At 42.0% G+C, this 19,659-nt stretch overlaps 1 protein-coding gene across 1 annotated transcript in view; it reads right to left on the bottom strand.

The window, feature by feature from the left end:
* The window catches only part of Vps16A (vacuolar protein sorting 16), a 29,046-nt gene extending 9,678 nt beyond the window's left edge, over positions 1-19,368 (bottom strand). The window contains exons 1-16 of the mRNA XM_037422553.2: positions 19,254-19,368; positions 18,313-18,404; positions 18,083-18,183; positions 17,838-17,966; positions 15,755-15,899; positions 14,051-14,175; positions 13,572-13,691; positions 12,391-12,446; positions 12,090-12,164; positions 10,996-11,090; positions 8,604-8,680; positions 7,468-7,599; positions 3,550-3,677; positions 2,940-3,084; positions 2,179-2,313; positions 1,188-1,296 (exon numbers count right to left, since the gene is read on the bottom strand). Coding sequence (XP_037278450.2) covers positions 1,188-1,296; positions 2,179-2,313; positions 2,940-3,084; positions 3,550-3,677; positions 7,468-7,599; positions 8,604-8,680; positions 10,996-11,090; positions 12,090-12,164; positions 12,391-12,446; positions 13,572-13,691; positions 14,051-14,175; positions 15,755-15,899; positions 17,838-17,966; positions 18,083-18,183; positions 18,313-18,404; positions 19,254-19,306 — 1,717 coding nt within the window. The 5' untranslated portion in view covers positions 19,307-19,368. The remainder of the gene's footprint in view (positions 1-1,187; positions 1,297-2,178; positions 2,314-2,939; positions 3,085-3,549; positions 3,678-7,467; positions 7,600-8,603; positions 8,681-10,995; positions 11,091-12,089; positions 12,165-12,390; positions 12,447-13,571; positions 13,692-14,050; positions 14,176-15,754; positions 15,900-17,837; positions 17,967-18,082; positions 18,184-18,312; positions 18,405-19,253) is intronic.
* Positions 19,369-19,659: the final 291 nt, after the last annotated feature.

Raw genomic sequence — 19,659 nt, 5'->3', positions numbered from 1 at the left:
TTTCTACGCTCCTACTTCGACACCTCAAGGTGTTCCGAGAGCCTGCCAACAAAGTAGCTTTTTAACATACTAACAAGTTTGTTAAACATTAACAAACTAGTGAGAAAAAAAGACTGACCAGTAACATATTTTTTACAGTGCAATGGCATCTGGGCAGTGAACTTGCTGAAGGGAAGTACCCCTTTCTTTTAGGCATCAACAAACTTCCACGAAAGTAGCTGAGGACTGACGAGCAATACTTCATCTTGGCCTTGTTCTCAGCCTTAAAGCATTTGCTTGCCTTCAACAACACAGTCAATTGACAGAATTTCCAGCTCTATTACTGCAATGCTGTTGGAGATTCAGTAACGTGACTACCTATGTCTAGAATGTTTCTCGCTCGTGTCCAGACAAAATTTTACGAGTCTCAAAGTTGATGAGCTCAAACTTAATACAAGCTTCATAAAAATTGGCACAATATTTATAATTGCAGAAAGGCAAGCCCAAGTTTTTAAAATTTCGCAGAAAGTTTGGCAGGGCTGTCAAGTGTGAGAGTACCATACATGTATGCGGATCATTCCATGCCAAATCAACCAGCGGTTTTCCGACCATCACAAATACGAAAAATACGGTTTTCCGACCATCACAAAAAATATTCACATGTTTCTCAAAGTTCGAAACTCATCTTGCTCATTTACTTCTTTGCCTACCTATTTATGACAGTCTAGTTTTGCACCGACTGAGCTTGAGGGTTTTAAAAAACAATTTTTGTATAAGTCAATATTTCTACTGTTCATTATCTGGCACTATCTTGCCAAAAATACAATTTTATTAAGTGCATTCTAAAAACGTCTTTTGCGAAGAATTGTTGTTTGACACCCTCTAGATCGGATGGCACAAAACTGCAGACTCTCACAAATAGGCAGGAACATTTTTGGCGAATGTTTGACATTTTTGGTGAACATTTTGGCAAACATTTTGGCGAAAACGAATGAGCAGGATGAATTTTGGACTTCAAGAAACATGCGAAAATTTCTTCAGTCATACTCTTGATGGTCTGAAAAAGCGCTGGTTGATTTGGCATGCACAAATGCACCTGCTGTTTTTTTTTAGCAAGCTTTGCCAATACAATGCAGGGCTGCTCCTCTGATAAACTGCTTCGGCACTAACTCTATGAGACACTGCATACGAAAAGATGACAAGCTTACCCAAGTCTGTGTCACCGCTTTCGATAGCTTTGACCAGAGCTCTTTCCTCTTGGCCAAGTTCCACGAGAATGGGCACCTGCTCAGATGCCCTTGGCTCGCAGTCAAGAAGCTGGTTAACATGAAGGGCGAACAGGTGAGAAAAGCAAGAGCCTAAATATTTGAAGGCACATTGTAAGTGCAATGCTTGGATAAATATGACTGCACTAAACACAACTGGCAGCCCCAGAGGTTTAGGGCCCCTCATGCTGCCAGAAAGATTAATACTAATGATTGCTGGGGTTTCACCTCCGAAAACCACAATATGGGGGTGAGGGACATAGCAGAGCTGGGCTCCAGAAATTTCGGTCGCCTGGGCTTTTTCATTGTGGACACGAATTTATGTACGAGGGCCACTAGCATTTTCCCTGCATAGAAATATAGCTGCCTCAGCTGGAATTTTATCCCACATCCTCCAGGTCAGTCGTAGAGCACAACCACTATACCGACATGGCGGGTTGCGAGCAAGGTTTACAAGTAGCCTGGGAGGAACCTATACTCATCATTGCACTAGGAAAAAGAGGCCGGGGCTACTTACATTGTATTTATGAAAGTAGCCTGACTGTAGACCAAGGTAAAGACTTCTCTGAACAAAAAGCCCCGACTCGCAACAGCTGCATGACCTCTTCAGAAGCAATATGTCAACCGTATCACGGTGTGACATTGTGCTGGGTAAAGCACGGTTTCAATTCAATTAAATATCCGGGGCATGCAGAGAAATGTAGGGCTTGATAGATGTGACGGGCACTATGTCACTGTAGTCAGCAAAAAATGTAGTGACTTCATAGGTGACATCAGTATACCCTGATGCTGGCCACAGTAAAGTGTACATACAATGCTAAGTCACAAGAAAAAAATTGAAAGTGTTCAACGCTATTTTGTTTCGAGAGCAAGAGGAACCCTTTCAACTTTTGGATGAAGAGCTATGCTCAAGCAATCTACGTAAACCACTAACCTTGATGGCCAAGTCCTGCCTCCCACAATCTACTGCTTTTCTGGCAATCTCGGAGTAAAGAATTCCAGGCGAGGAATCCAACTTTTCTGAAATGGCTCTAGCTACTTCATCCGTTGGAATGTGCAGTTGAGCTACCTACGAAAAAACGTAGAAAACATTTCACAAGTAAACTGGAACTGGGAAGAAATGATCACTTTATAGTGGCAGTCTATAGCAATTACGACTCTGAAGAGTAGTACATACATAAAACATCAAGAGGAGAGAAAGGGTCCATGATTTTACAAATATTCAACGCCATCTTCATCGAAGGTGTTTTGTAATCCTGTAACATGGCTGCCTGATACGACAAGCACTTCAACTTTAAGACCAAGATTAAATAATTACAGCAGTAAGAATGTCTCTCAACATCTATTTACGTATTGATGTTATTCATATGTAAATCTCGTGAGATTAAAAAAAGCTGTCTTCTTCCATCATTGGGCAAGACGTGTATGAGCTTTAAGTGCACTGGAAACAAACAGAATGTCAACTTCGCATGTACTACGTCTGTTAAGTCAAGCACATGAGTGTGATACCCAGGGCTAGGGTCCCACTGTGATCCTCAGCATACCAAATGATGAAATATCAAAATCAATAAGTTTTCAAAGTTTTCGGGTTTGTTTACGTCCTTCTTCGAGCAGTATTACCGCAAGTGCCATTTCTCACATTCCTCCAAAGTGCTTTGCCAGGTGTGTCAATATTCCAAAGTTCTGCTGGCTTACCTTATAGCAGGCCCAATGTGCCAAAATGCGACTGGTGCCCTCTAGGTCCGGGATGCGCAGGTACTTTGCAATCTTGAGTGCAAGATAGTAGTGCTGCCGCAATACTAACCGGTCTAGCAGGACATCGATCGAGAGGCACTGGAGCCTTAGAACAAAGTGTCAAGGAAAGGAGCCATGGCAACAATATTTTGCTTCACACATTAACCTGTAAATAAGTAAATACAGGCTTCCAGACCGATTGAGTGGTTATGTGTGAGAGAGGGTAGGCCGGGCAAACATTATGACAAGACAAGTAATGGCACTGGAACACTTTGAAATGAGCAAATCACAGGTTGAGAAATGAAACGTAGATGTAGTAAACTATTGGATACATGAAAGTAAGCGGTATGAACTTCGTTCAGACATGATTTATTTCAATGCGTATCAAGCTGTCACAACGAAGCCAAATATACAAAAACAGAATTCATATTGTTCAGAGATTAGAGGATATCTGTTTATTGGGGAGCTAAAGATATCTGTTGTAATAGAAAGAATATCAAGGACTGCGGTAGTGACACCACGCGATAATACTGATGGCATATCTGTATACAATCAATGGTGCAAAGGATACTGCGTGTAGGTCAAAGGCAACCCCACCATGTGGTCTCTCACAGCGTTCAGAACTCGCAGCAGACGACAGGTTTCAACGAAGCTACTTGGATTCATGCCCTGCACAAATGACTTTCCGAAGAAAGCGGCCTGCAATTGAAAGAAAATGTCAGAAGAATGTACTATCAGTACTACATGCAAGGTGAAAGTTTTTTGCACCATCTTAAAGGTGCCCAGCAACATTATTTCAGTGTGACCAGAAATCGCCACTGATCAGCAATAGAGACTCTTGAAAACACGCCAGCCGAACATAACGGTGTAACACGTGACCTGAAATTAACGATTAATTCTCAGTGCTCTGGTTTGCGTCCTTTTTTCATCCCGCCTTCTAGCGCTGTTTTCTACTGAAAATCATGAAATCAAACGCGTGCTCTACGGCAGTTAATTCTCTGAGTCGGCTAGAAATTGTTTCTCTTTTTTCTACAAATAATGCCATACACCCAAATGACCATGCCACATAAACAAATTCACAGCCATTGGCTGATTTGAGCAACACGAACTGCATAGCAACCTGCATCAGGAGCCCCGGTATGTGCGCTTGCGATTAGACTGAAAGTAAGGCATGCGTCAAAGAATAAGTGCTCAAGGTCATGATGCAAATGACATAACTTCTTTCCCTTTTGCCATCCTCTCTGCCTAGCTTCTAGCACGTTCATCGGGACAGAGAAGAGGGAAACTAATTACAGCGTACGAGAAATCTTTGTAACTCCTCTTTTACTTGACGAATTCTCCAAATTTTTACTTCACTTCAACTCTCAAAGGCCTTCAGCACAGCAGGAACATCACAGATGATGAAACATAATTTTTTTGTAACTTGAGACAATTTATTCACTAGGCTTAACCCTTTACTGCCGAGTGTCGCGAATTCGCGACATACCGAAAAAGTTTGAGCAAGCAAGTCATGAAATGAGTGCACTCACACGCATTTTGTGCACTGACAGGGAATGTAGCTTTCAGCATAAAACATCTAGCGCCCTCTCGTCTAAGGTATTTTATGCTATAGTCAATTGTGTAGTAGCTGATAACAGAGAGTGAGAAGCGCATGCAACAGCTCTCACTTCTTTGTTCTTTCTCCCCTGGCGTCCTGAGTAAAGGAGAGGCGCCAAACGCGTGCCGAACGAGGAGGTGCGGTGGAGGTGCACGATGAGAGGAGTCACCCGAGTGCACGTGCTTTAGCCACGTAAACGCAAAAGATTGGTCGGAGAAAGACTCGTGGCACGTGACCCGGGCCAGGAGGAAGAACTCCAGAAGATAAGCTGGCACTGTGTGTTGGGACGCCGAGCTGCGAAGGCGTAAAAAACGAGCATCGCTACTGGGTTCTGAGGATGTCGGCATGAGTGACTCAGGGAGCAGCTGTCGACCTCGGAGATGGTCCCGAGCGAGGCCGCCCGGACTTGTCACATCCTGCCCAGCAGTTCCTGGTCGACTTGCCGCTCTCCCACTTCACAGCAGGACGGCGACAGCCCACACCAGACAGCAGAGCGGACTTGTCATCAAGAGAGTCCATGGCGAGGCTAAGCCTAGCCTAGCAAGGTCAAAGATGATGACGGAGTACGGGACGTCGGCGACGACAACATGCTGCTCGTTCGGCGGGACCAACCGACACCGACGGCGAAGAGGTCGAGGAGAAGGTCAATGATGTACGTGACAAACCTCGACCAACATCGGAGAGAAGCCGACAAGAACAGTAAAAGCGTGTGATTGTGGTGACACCATATTGGATTATGAACAGTGGCTAAGGCTAGGAACTGATTTAAACTGTTTTGTAGACTGCTTTGCCTGTATTGTTGTTGATGTAATTTTGTGTCCACGAGTGTTTCGTTTTTGATTTTTGCCTTTTACCTTTTGGAAGTATAAAGTGTGTGTTGTTTGTGCCACGTCCGTTTCACGACTCTCTCAATTCCATCCAATGCAAGCACTCCCGAGATAAGTTTTGTGACACCTGAGTGGCGTAAGTTCTATCTTCAATAATTTTGTTTATTTGGTGTTTACGCACCTAAGAGGTGGTGCACGACATGTGATGTAATTCTGAAGTACGCTTTCCTTGTTTTTAGGTCCTCGCTTCTGTGACATATAGAAAATTAGCGACATATAAAAGTATGCATTAATGGTGCATTTTAAATAATTTAATGGTTGCTACTTAAAGCTGGAAAATGAAAACAATTTTTATTTTGTTCGGCTCTTCAATAATTCGGGCCTTAAAGGGTTAAAGGTTACACAGCAATACCAAGAGTGTATTGGAGAAGGCGCCATAGTGGAGGCTCCGGTAAATTTTGACCATATAGAGTGTTTAGTAACCACTTGAAATTTTATTAGTATGTGGACGTTTGCACATTTTATCGCTATCGAAATGCAAACACTCTAGTAAAACACACGACACTCAGCAGCATGACACTGAAGTTGCTTAGTGAACATTGTGGCTGAGTCAACGTAAACAAACATACTGCTATATAACCAGTTAGACACGTACGTTATTTAACCATGATAATGCTTGAATTAAATGTAAAACAGTTTGACAGAAATCTGTCTGCCTGGGTAGATAATTTAGGATATTGAAATGGCTCCAGTCGAGTTGATAGAGAGCCCAACTTTTTGCGACCTCATCAGTCCTTTTCTCATAAGAACAACATCAGGAAGATGAAAGCACAACGCACTTGCAGAGCACTGTGAGAAGCACAACCACAAGATCGACTGTGACGATGTTTATGTTCTAGAAACAGAAAGGAATCCTGAAAGGAAGCTCTTGTTCCGAGTCTCAGCACATTCAGAACACACATACAAACGTCAACCGGTCGCTAGAAACAATGCCCTCAATACATTGTGAGCACTTACATTGCTCAGTTTATTGTTCATGGCCTCTTAAATGTGAAGGAAAGGGAAAGCCAGAACCGTGCTGAAACAAGACGCAGAGATGCTTTTATGACCAACACAGTCAACCCTCAGGAAGGGACAGAATTGGTCCCGAAACGTTGGGCTCTCTAATCCTTGAGTGCATCTTTAACTGCATCAGGCCAGTAAATAGACTGCACGGTGTGTCCAGAAAGCAGGAAGACAAAGTTTAATTCTTCAAATTATTAACAACTCTGACACATCGGCTTGATAGTTCTCAAAATGTGCCCCTTCTGCATCAACACAGCATTTCCATCAACTCTGCCAACAACTGAAGGCTCAGTGCAATGCAGAAACCAGAATGCTCCTCAGCTCCCTTGTTATGACCTCTTGAATGACCAGAACTGAGCCGTGGTGCCGTCCTTTCATCGTCAGAGCTCTTCTCCATCGGGGAAAGAGGAAGGAGTCCTAAAAAGTGATGTCGTGGCTGTATGGAAGCTTCGTAATGAAATGCTTCATTAGCATATCCAAGAGAGGAATGTGGCTCAGCACATTGTCACGACTTTTCGCTCTTGAAGGGCGTCCTCACCATTGATCATCTTGGACTTGCTCTCTTCCTTCCCGAAACAACTCCTGCCCATCAAGAACACCTGATCGCCACATGGCATCACCCCCATAAGCACTCTTTATCGTTTCACGAGTCTCATGTGCCGTTTTACCCAGTTTGCAAGCAAAACTTGGCAGCGTAATGCTGGTATAACAAAATTCATAGTGAGGATGACAAGGCGCCTTGATAGCGGTTCACCTTAAACTCGATCTGCACTCCACAATAGCTTAGAGACAACTGGTTAGGAATGTGCTGATAGCTAAGTCCCCCCCCCCCCCCCCCACACACACACACCTAATAAGCACCGGAACATGTACCTCCTTTACCTAGTTCTGGCGGGAAAAAATCAGCCCAACTATTTTTCGAACAAACCCTGTAAGTCTGTGATCTATGATATTGCCCAGATTTGCAAATTTACGAAAATATTCTATGTGGACAGCTTACCCTCAGCAGCTTCTTCTGAGTTTTGGGCTGGTACTCGTGTGCAGCAGCATCGATGCACTGCTGTACAGCAAGCTCCAGTTCATTGTTCTCCATGATCGTCCTCAGGTACTCGTCTGCTCTGTAGCTTTTTTTCTGAAAATCACAGGTCAGATTCAGTCTTCCAAGATCAATTCAAACATGTGCATACTCTAGGGGAGTGCTATAGCGCGAACTGAAGACGAGCAAACAGAAATAAGCGAGGACACTATAGCAATCGTCTCGACATACCGGCCAACCCAAGCCGTACCCTTCTAAGTAATACTCTTGGGTTGAGTATTTCTGCCGGCTGTCACTCTGACCTCCACTACCTCCCCCCCATCTACCACACACCAGCATTGCATTATTCAGTTGTTTATAATTGGTACATCAGTAGGGATTGCAAGTGCTCTATTATGTGTTCAAGCAAAGCAGATAACATAATGAGCATATTCCTCATTAGTCGAACTTTATTTCCTCAATTAAATCGAGGCCTACTTCGGTGTCACGTACACTTGCAGGTAACGCTGTGATGTTTGTACTACTTTAATGAAAGTTTACAAACACATACACAATGCCCACATCCATAAAACTCTTTTCACTTTCCTTGTGCTGTTAAATTTTCCTTTCATTTTCCTTTTTTCTTTCTTCTTATCTGCATGACCAGTAGTCTAAATCGTATTGCCACAATTATCACATTCAAAGTGAAACATGTTTAAAAAAAAATGTTTGATGAGACAAATGTAGCGTGAAATTAAATAACTGAAAAACATATGAAATTTAAAAAAAAGAGAAAATATGAAATTAAAAAAAAAATTTAAAAAAGAGACAAATGGGTATAATAGACACCAGTGTGCTTACATTGAAATAGGTGTTGGATAAAAAAATGCATACATGGTACCCTGCTTACGAGACATCTCACATAAAAGACAAGAATTGCTGCCTAGAGCATGCCTCCTGTAAAAGGGTTTAACTGTATACTTTACTATAGGCCTCTAGTAAAATATCACTTCTCTACTGAAGTGGTAAAAGTGAAATAATCAAAATAAAAATGAGAAAGCTTCATCAATAGTGAACAAAGCAAACACTGATGGACCAAGCATTACAAAAAAAACACCAACCTCGAATTCCACAGAAGCCTCAACAAGAAGAGCACCAGGTTTTATTGACCCGATTCTGAAGACATCTGTCACTACCTCTGAAAGTACAAAGCATAAAGAGAGCTAAATGTGGCACATCTTAATGAAAGTTGTATTATCCAACAAGGAATGCATGAAGCTGACAAACAGTTAGGTCGAGGAAAGCATAGAGGACTTGTTTTCTAACTGCAATGTGATTTAAATTAAAAGAAATCAGCGTGGATGAAAGATCACTCTTTTCGTTGAAGAAATCGGAACCCAGAACTTTTGCATTACTTGTCCGATGCTCTACTATTTGAGTTACAATGGAGGGCACTTCCTCATCTACTTTGTAAGGTCTTTATGTGTGCTTAACATCTGGGAGGGTCAGCCAACACCACCGCATAACCCAGGCGGCAAGTATTCAACACTGTTTTAGGAGCGAAGCTCCTTAATGCCAAAGCTTGTTCGTTGGTGGCGCTGGCGTGCGCTGTAGCTGTGGTGACGATGACGATGATGGGGACCATGATAATCACGGACAAGGACTGGCTTGTGAAGTATATGACATCTCGTTGTTCTTTACGATGCATTTAATATGACTGAAAACAACCAACCACCACCAGGGGAACGTGCACAGACCTCTTCTCTGCCAACATCTGGCTAGATCAGATACCATAAAGCAGTAATAATGAAGGCAACGAAATTCACAACTCAACAAAACTTTCCATTTGTAACCAATAAACCTTTTATATAACTGTACACCACTTTGTCACTCATTCATTTACATGTGCGAGTAGTTAATGATAGGGGTGATTTACGGCCCCGCCGCGGTGGTCTAGTGGCTAAGGTACTCGGCTGCTGACCCGCAGGTCGCGGGTTCGAATCCCGGCTGCGGCGGCTGCATTTCCGATGGAGGCGGAAATGTTGGAGGCCCGTGTACTCAGATTTGGGTGCACGTTAAAGAACCCCAGGTGGTCAAAATTTCCGGAGCCCTCCACTACGGCGTCTCTCATAATCAAATCGTTGTTTTGGGACGTTAAACCCCACAAATCAATCAATCAATCATCAGGGGTGATTTACGGTAACACCGAATGATCTCACTGCTTTGCCCACTCATTACAATTCACTTTGTGGATATGCTGTGCAATTTTCCCACAGGGCAGCTCAGGGGACATGATATTCATAAAAGGTGGCGGCTGACCAATCGTTACATTACAGTTAAGAAACCACAAATAATGAAAGCCCCTATCCTTTCCTTGGTTTAATTGCCTCTCTGTTTCATTATTTGTGCACATTACAAAAAACGAGCCCTTCAAACAACTCCCGTACTTTTGTGCTTTCACGACAAGGGCTTTGTACCCTCAGATTTGACTCTTCAAGCAGCATGTGAGAGTTTATTGGTCATCCGCCCCCTCATGTGAAGATAACGTGCACCATGATACCTTGTGGCAAAAGAAAGAATGTTCCACGCTCGCCACTTCGGCTATGCGGTGGCGCTGGCTAAAGCTCCGAGGCATCAAACACACATGAATACCTTATGAATATTTGGAGAAATGATCGCCCTCTGTTTTAGCTCAAATGATAGAGCACTGGATGCATTATTCAAAGGTTGTGGGTTCGGATCTCACAGTCGAAAAAGTGGTTTTCATCCTTCATTTCCTTCAATGTAAGTGATAATTATTACATTACAGCTAATCATCTACAAATAAATCTTTCTATGCTTTCCTTGGCTGTCTGTTTTGTTAGTTATGAACATTAGAAAAAACGAACCCCCTTTGAAAATTCCCATACTTTCGTACCAACAAGGAACTATTACTTTGCTGAGAAGCACAGAAGAGCTTTAATCAGGGGTGTTAAAATCAAGCGATAGCTTTCAGTGATATTGCCACCTTCACAATATTTCACGTGGGTTTGCAGTGGACACGTACATCAAAGCAGGGTGCAAAGAGTGCTTCTGGCAATGTGCGAAGGCAAAGTGCCTTCGAAGAAGAGCCAGCGATCAATGTCATTGCACTAGAAGCATTGATTGATTGATTGATATGTGGGGTTTAACGTCCCAAAACCATCACATAATTATGAGAGACGCCGTAGTGGAGGGCTCCGGAAATTTTGACCGCCTGGGTTTCTTTAACGTGCACCCAAATCTAAGCACACGGGCCTACAACATTTCCGCCTCCATCGGAAATGCAGCCGCTGCATTTCTGATGCCGCCGGGATTCGATCCCGCGACCTGCGGGTCAGCACTAGAAGCATCAAAAAGCACAAATAGGCCTACACGCAATATTACAGCTGATGACTTGCTTTGTGTAAACAATAAATAAACGAATCGCTATATTTAGTGATGCACTTGAAGAGGCATATTGACCCTCAAAAAAAGACTAAACAATGTTATTACCTGGCACCTTTTGTAACAGTTCGTGACTGATGTTGCCAATGATGCGAGTGCCATCTAGTTCCTGGACTAAGAATATCGAGGTATCAAAAGTATAAGTGCACAGGAGTCAAGAAAAACAACTGAGAACATCTTGATGACAATGCAGATGGTGCTTTATTACAGTGCAGACAATGATACTACTTATGTAACTGCAATCCACTTATGTCTAGGGGCTTTGTCAACACCACAAACCATAAGTCCGAATCAATATGTTGCGACACTGAAGCCCCACTTTACAAGGTCGAGGAAGTTCCGAATAAAGTGAAGAATTCAACGAAAGCTTTATTCGAGTGATGATTACGCACACAGGTTTTCTTGTCACAAGATGACAAATCTTGTGACATGCTTGTGGTATGATCCATGTAGTAAAGTGATAATCAAGTGGTATTCAACCATATCTAATAGTGATGATCACAATGTGACTTACATAATAAGTTACAAAGGAGGATCACTATAGAATGTAATGTACATCACGCTCACCATGATCTGCCACCAAAGGTGCCTGCCTTTGGTGGCAGATCATGGCAGGGGGGGAAAGGGGCACATGTTGAAGACCTTGAAAAACGCCTATTTTTATTTATTATTTTCAATAAGACAGCCCTCTAAATCGTAATTTAAGCGGGTGGGTCTCCTAGGGCTTTCCCCTTGGCTACATGCCTGGCCAGAAGACTAAGCGATGACAAAAAAAAAAAAAGTAAATTAGGCAATGACACAACAGCAATCAGAACAGCGCCTAATTACAAATTTTACATCAAGAAGATCACCTGCCCTGGGAGCTCTCACGGCAAGTTAGTGCTTAGCCTTTTTCACAGCAATGCTTAATCAGTGCCTTGAGACCAACTTGCAATGTGCAGTGAGTTCTACCAAGTTCTTTTCACTAACATGATATTGTGACAACGCCATGTCTGCTCATGTAACATTTAGCCAATGTCATGTTTGGTCAAAACAGAATTCTTAGTAGTATCAGCCTTTGAGTGCTATCTCGGTAAACAAAGCTTTCAGCATACATTTCAACCAACCCACTAGTAAATGCCTACGCATAAGGCAAAGGATATTTGATGAAGTCTCTGTCCATGCCGACAACAAAGACGAGGTTGTTCCAGTGCCCTAGAACAGCTCGGCGGCCACACCTACAATTTTGGGGTGAAAAAAATTGTGAGTGCCATGTCGACAAACTCAAGCGTCTAATGCAAAGGTAATCGTGCCTTTCCAAAATCTATAAACTTCAATGATTCAAATAATTACAGACACAACCTTTCATATTGCCAAATAATAGCCTGTGATAAAGCATTCAGCAAAACTATGATAACTTTAGTCTGTGCACAGGTTCCCATATTTAAGAACATATGGGCTTACCACAACAGCTGTTTGGGTCGAGACTTTGCCCGTGTGTCAATCTCGCAGTACACTGTCTGGAACAAAAGCAAAGCATGTCAACACCTGGAGAACACTCAATTCGGTCTATCATACACCATTACACACTGTCTGGCCATTAGAGTTAAAAACTTTAGAAAGCCTATGCATATTTGCAATCCGTGACAAGGGGATATTATCAAATAGCTTGTGATGGTATCATAAGCTGCATTATTGCAGCTTGCAAAAAAATTGGAAGTAGACTGGCATCAAATCACAAGCCATAGTTTTAAAATCATTAATGCAGTAAAAACTTTTTAAAGGAAAAATTACTAAAATTATACAGTGCTGGCTGTCATATAAAGAAAACTCAAGGGTGCTTCAGAAATGCCAAAATGATTGATACCCAGTACATATTTAATGTCAAGATTTTTCTTAATAAAAGGCTTTTTTTTTCACGTGGAGAATTTCACTACTCGTTCACCCATGGCTGCAGAAATGCCTTGTAAAGGATGCGTACTCTACTGAATTAATTTTTTTCTACACGGAATGCTATCCACACATTATGGATTCTTGGTTAATCATCGCTGTCATTCGCAGTCTTTTTTACGTCCCATGCAGAACAGAGGCCTTTCTCAATAATATCCAATTCCCCCTATCTTGCATAAAATGATTCCATTTTATCACTGCAAACTTTTCAATTTCGTAGCTCCACCTAACTTGCTGCCCAATTCAGTTGCATTTACCATTCACTGGTAACCACCCTGCAGCTTCAAATGACCACCACTTGTCAGTCCTTTGCAATTCATGGCCGGCCCAGGTTCCTTTCTTTCACTTTGTCAACTGTAATATTAGCTTGCTCCTATTTGTAGTCTGAACCTCTCAGCTGTCTGTCAATCTCTTAATGGTACACCATTTTCCATTTCATTGTGCACTACATGGCCCTTCACTTTTTATTAAGTTTCTTTGTTATCGTCCAAGCATCTGCCCCACACGCTGCCTCCAGTGCCTAGGCTGTATGTTAGAAATGGCACTTGTCCCTTTAGGGAAAGATTGTGCCCAATCTTGCATGCATGTGACCAGCTTAATTTATACCATACTTAACCAAAGCATGTGTTTCGAAAAATGTGTTTGTACTACGTACGCTACAGTTACAACCTGAATCGCAGCTATTAGACACTCACCTTTAGATCACTGGATCCTGCCCAGAGGAGGCCATTGTCGAGAAAAAGGGCAATGTTCTTGTAGTCAAACGACACGGCCATTTCAATGATGGAATTGAATGGATACGTGAAGTGTGGTGTCTAAAGGAAAAGAACACAGACACTAAAATGCAGCACTCCATTTGGCAATTTCGTAGCATGGTTTCACTGGTCAATTGATAGGTCATTAAATAACTTTCGAATAGGAAAATGTTGCACTATTCGCATAGTGCAAAGAGCTTCAGGCACGCTTTACTAAAAAAAAAATTCTCATTATATCTATTTATAAAAAACAGAAAATTTCATTCGAGTCTGTCCGCATTTTCAGTTAACATTATGTACACACTTGAATAAGCTCAACTGCCGAGATATGGGGACAATGACTAATAACACAGCAATCTAGTTAATGCATTCTTTGTAAGGAACTAAGGGCTTTAACAAGAAAGAAAACTGAGACAAACCTCTAAAGAACATCTTGTGTTACTCCTGGGATCCAGCACATAAATTTTGTCATCTTTGGCAACGACGACTTTGGTACTAGTGTCATCGAAAACAGCAGTCCAGCTACTGGGCGGAGCATCCATGTCTGTTCAATAAAAAATGGCTGCATTATTAGCAAGTTCACAAAAGGGGAAATAATTGTGAAGCGAGATGACAAAATTCGCATAACTTACATAGGAGGTGCAATGCTAAAGAGACAGCGGAGAGGATTGGCACCTAGGTAGACCTGGCTGTTGCTGTTTGCTAGGGTTTTGTAACTTTTTTTTTTTCGTTTTTCCTCAATCCCCTCATTTTTCTCTCATCTTTCTGTTTTTGTATGTATCTTTTGTGGGTTTGTTTCAATTACTTTCTCTCTCTATCTCTTTTTTGGCCTTTCAATCTTTCTCCTGCTTCCCTTTTCTTCCCCCTCTTTCACTCTATACTTCTCGTGTCCTCTCTAGACTCTTTCTCTTCTCCATCTTTCATTCTCTCTATTGCTTTCTTTCAGTGTTACTTTTCTTCCTTCTCCTGACTTCTCTTTCCCACTCCCTCGCATTACTGTACTATACAAGGCTATGCTATGCTCTACAAGTGCACTTGAATAGCTGAGTGGTTAAAGGAATACTGAACAAAATTTTTGTCGCCATATTTTTCAGCCAAATTGAAAGATTGGGTGACGAAACCGATAGGCACAACCTACATTTCAGGCAGTAACTCGACGAAAATAATGAACTTAATGCATTTTTCACAAACTACTATGTCTAGCGGCCGCACATTGAATTAGAGGAGGCGTTGTTTGGTGACGTTACACACGCCAGAAATGGGCTTTCTAACATTGCCAGCCATCGCCCGCGTATCTCGACACAGTCAGATCCCACCATGTTTCCCACAGCCTCTATGAAATCACCGACCGTGGATACTGCTTTCAGCTGCGATAAAGCATCAGTGCTTTGTGGAGAGATGAAAGGAGAGGAAGAGGCGGACAGGAACGGGTGGACCCTGCGTACGGCCGCTGTGCACTGACAATCCACCTAAAATGCAGCCAGCTGTTATAAATGCAGCCAACTTTATTTACCGAGACAGTTACAACTTCCAAGCAGAGTTCTGATTCTTTCGTCAGTTTTCGTCGTTCTGCACCCCTGTCAGATGCTTGCCTTTAAATTATGGGTACGCGGGTTTGAATATCACCTTGCAAAAAAATTTTTTCTGTAATCATTCTCTTTTTTTCTATGTTTATTTGTTGTTTTTTTTCTCTCTTTGTGCTCATCGTCTCACCCATCAGAGTAATTGAATGTGTGCCACAGAAATCAGTGCGTGTGTTCTGGGAATGAAGCATAAGACGAAGAAGGCGACAGTGATGAATAGGATGAAGAGAGCGCATGCCGCTTCATGATGAGGATCATGTTATGTTCGCAGCTCATGGACTAATGGGCACCATAGTCTCATCGTTAATCATTTGTTTAATTTGTTGACTCACTCTGTCTGCCTTGTGACTTGGCATACAGTAGAATACGACTTTGCCAACTTATTTTATTTGATAAGTCAGCTACAATTCTAGTATAATAAACTTAATATCAAGGTAATACTTCATTGCATGCATTCACAGCTTCCTGCAAACTACTATTGGGCAGATTAGGATCTTTTCCCGAGCAATAGTAAGAACAATATAGGTGCAGATTACATACCTGGCACATCTCCCAGCTGCCAGGTTTTGTAGCTAGCAATGTTTTCTACAAGAAAGAACTTGTAGGACCCCGTGAGAATAATCACTCCAGTCCTTTTGTTTGTGGAAAACACTCGAGCTTCGAGTACACCCGTGTCTTTAGGAATCTGGACGTGCATGGATAAGAAATTTGAGTTACTATTCGGAAAAAGAAATCGGCCATGGGAGAAACGTGGTTAGGTGTGCTGGGTGGTGCAAAAACTTGGGAGCTAATGTAGCAAAGAGTATGACACACAGAGGACACTGGAAGCATAGATTATCACACATGTGCGAAATGCATTACGAGCGCGACAGGGCTGGCCAGTATCGCGATAGTATTCTTTTTTAGAGATATTTTTGAATATCTGAGTTTCAGTATCGAAATACATTTGAAAAATGTTTGCGTATCGCAGAAATTAAATACATTTTTGATGTATCAATTGCATTGCCATACAGTGGAGGATGCATGTATCTCACGTCTTTTTTTCTGTCGAAAATGAGCCGAGGCGTGCTTTCAAGTGAAGAGGGGTAGAAAAAAAAATTAATGTTATTAGTATTATTTTTTTGTGTGTGCCAATACAAGCAAAAGTGCAACACCAGTCAGCGACATAGGAAGGCTGGCAATGCATGGTTGTTCGTAAAGCTCAGAATGGTTCATTTGGTAAAGGGCACAATGCTGCTGATGCCAGAATTGCAGAGGCAATGTTGTCGGCCTCTGCCAGAGTGTAACTCGCTTAGTTTCTTTCTGGCGGCAAGCCATCACTTCGCCATGCTGCAGGACTAGTGGGCATTAAGGATGATTTTTATGCACAATAACATTAATATAAGCTCTTGTGCTGCAGCTGACGTACTTTTTTCTTTCTCAAGTCTTGTGTTGAGGCCGAACAGATGCTGTCTAGCAGAGAGCTTACTCGAGAAGCTTGTATTGCTTAAGTGCAAGTCATACAGCAACGTTCACAGCAAAATGGATCTTAAAAGTGCAAAATAAAGGGATACCTTTATTCATTCAATTCACTGCATCTTATTTGTGATTTGCTTGAAGTATGCTATTTCTAGCAGAGCTCATTTTATTGCCACCAAGTATGCCGATTGTGGTGTCCAATGCTCGATTATCTTGCTGTGATACAGTGCGTCTTCTTATTGCAATTGATACACGTAAATATTGTCCCAGAAATGTGACACAGACGAAAGCAGCAGTCAGCGGGTCAAGAGGTAAACTCTTTATTTGGCCAAACCTGTGGCCGGGAAATGGAAACTCAAACTACAGCAATACACACTTTACGATGATAGTGGCAACCTGAGCATCGGCAGTCAATAAACTGATGCACGGCAAGGTGCATCGACATTTATACATGCGCCATCAAACATTATGACTGGTGGCTGCACTTGTTTGAGAATAAACTAAGCTGTTCGTGTTTGCCCATTCAAGCCTATCCTATAATAATCTGAAATGCTCCCAGACATTGATTGTAGAACAGTTCATGCAAGGCAGTATCTACACTTGCAATGAGCCAGTAATGTAAAACATGAGAAAGAAGTGTGGCAATACGAGTCGTGTACACTTGTCCCCTCTGAAATGCCTTAATGGTGCTGAGGGTACCGTCATAAATAAACTGCAACTTTCGATGTGCTGTAACTTCAATTACAACATTATACTGCACTTAATAAATGTCTTTATCGAGCATGAGCATCTCCGAATTAAAAGAACAGTATTCGTGTATCTGTATTCCATGATAACACTTGTTTCTTTTTTTGCAAAAGCCTTTTTGAAGCATCCCATTATGTCAAAGGTCTGTTTTGGGGGCTTCCAACCCATTTATTTTGATATATGCATTGCGCAATAATTTTCCGATTATTCCTGCCAAGCCCTGGTGTGCAATATAGACCTACAGGAAACAAACAAGTGAACACTATCTGGGGGCAGCAGTGGCAAAAGTGCAACTTTGCCGATTTCAAATATATACGAAGTATTACTGATAACTACAATTACCTGTATCGGTTCATTTGTTCATGGGACAGCAAACACAACAATGATGCCTCGATAACTCGCATACTGCCATTCTTACCTGCCCCATGGTGAATGTTTTCTGCAATCTCCCTTGAAGTGAGTACTCAGTTATGGTGCCATCTCTCTGTATGACAACAAGGCTTTCCACGTTGGACCATCCCATGGCCACGATAGCCCCAGCGTCATGCTGCAACAATACCAGATACACATTTTGGCATCTTTGATAGCAAATGCAACACGTCAGTACTGGTGACACTGGCGAAGCAACTGAATATGAAGGCAGTTGCCACGTGGCTACATTACCTTTATATTTCCTAGTGTCTTTCCACTTGCAGAAAAGAGGTGTATTAAGCATCCACTGCCTAGCTTTATCCGGGCAGCCTTACGGTCATCTCTGATGAGGGCTAAAGAAACAAGTGTGCAGAGTAAGTCAACAAAATGCGTTCAACATACTGTGGCCTGACTTAGATATTTCTTATAATGCATACCACTATGCACCAAGCATTCATACGTCCCCCAGCAAAGGTACGTACCAATCGGTCCTCCATATGGAGCTGAAGCAACGATGAAATCTGACAGCTCAAGGTTTTGCGCCTGCCAGTCCATAGAATAAAGCTCGAACTTCCTGCACAGAAATGTACGTACAGAGAAAAAAATATGGTAAACAGTTATGCATTTCACGCACTGGCTATATACTCCCAAGATAGGTGAGGACTTATAAAGCCTTCACATGTGCTTGTGATAAATGTTCATATATATATATATATATATATATATATATATATATATATATATATATATATATATATATATATATATACACGACTGCACGATTCTAAAGAAAAGCAAAGCGTTTCCTGAACCATTGATTGATTGATTGATATGTGGGGTTTATATGAGAGACGCCGTAGTGGAGGACTCTGGAAATTTCGACCACCTAAGGTTCTTTAACGTGCACCCAAATCTGAGCACACGGGCCTACAACATTTCCGCCTCCATCGGAAATGCAGCCACCGCAGCCGGGATCCGAACCCGCGACCTGCGGGTCAGCAGCCGAGTACGTTAGCCACTAGACCACCGCGGCGGGGCTTTCCTGAACCATTAAGCAAACACAACATAAGCATACTAGTGAAGCAGCGAAGTAGTACAGAGCTTCCATCAGCACCAACGAACTTTGAACAAAACATTGGGCACACAAGCTCAATGCGCCTAGTACACGGTGCACACTCTTGAACCATCGTGCAGCGCTCTGAAGAGTCAACAGCACATATCTAGCGCGTTAAATAATTGAAATGTCCCACAAAAACAGCAATTGACGTATATCGGAGGTGCTTTTACCCCCTAAACTTGCACACCGAGGCCAATTTGTCTATGTACTAGCATTCAGCACATGTATACAAGCGTTGGCCAATGTTGGTAGCATGTGCAAATTTTATTTGCTTAGTTAGAAAAATAAGAACAGAGGAATGGTCACCTGTAGTAAACATCTTTTCCTAGCGGACTCCAATCAGCTGTGTGCAACGCCATTTTGACATCGCCCACCACAAGGTTGCTAAGGAAAGTAGGTAGTAAGCTCTGCACAAAAAAGTTAAAAAAAACGTTCAGCAGTAAATTTTTAATTTGAAACATGTTTTCACATTTGTAGCTTGATAATTAAAAAGTTTTTGTAAAAACAAACATTCAGGTATTTGTTTTTTGTATTTTGTAAATAGCACCGCCATTCTTTGTAATGCGCAGTCGTACAGTTTAGTCCGTTTGAAAAAATAATCCCTTAAACTGGTGCAAACTAAGCTCAAAATACATAACTCTTAAGAGTAATCACTATTACTCGTAACTATAAGATGATGTCTTGAATTGTATGTCTCATAATTTGTAAATGA

This window comes from Rhipicephalus microplus, chromosome 4 (genome assembly GCF_043290135.1).
Source record: "Rhipicephalus microplus isolate Deutch F79 chromosome 4, USDA_Rmic, whole genome shotgun sequence".
NCBI lineage: Eukaryota > Metazoa > Arthropoda > Arachnida > Ixodida > Ixodidae > Rhipicephalus > Rhipicephalus microplus.
This window is presented reverse-complemented; position numbering and strand designations above follow the sequence as displayed.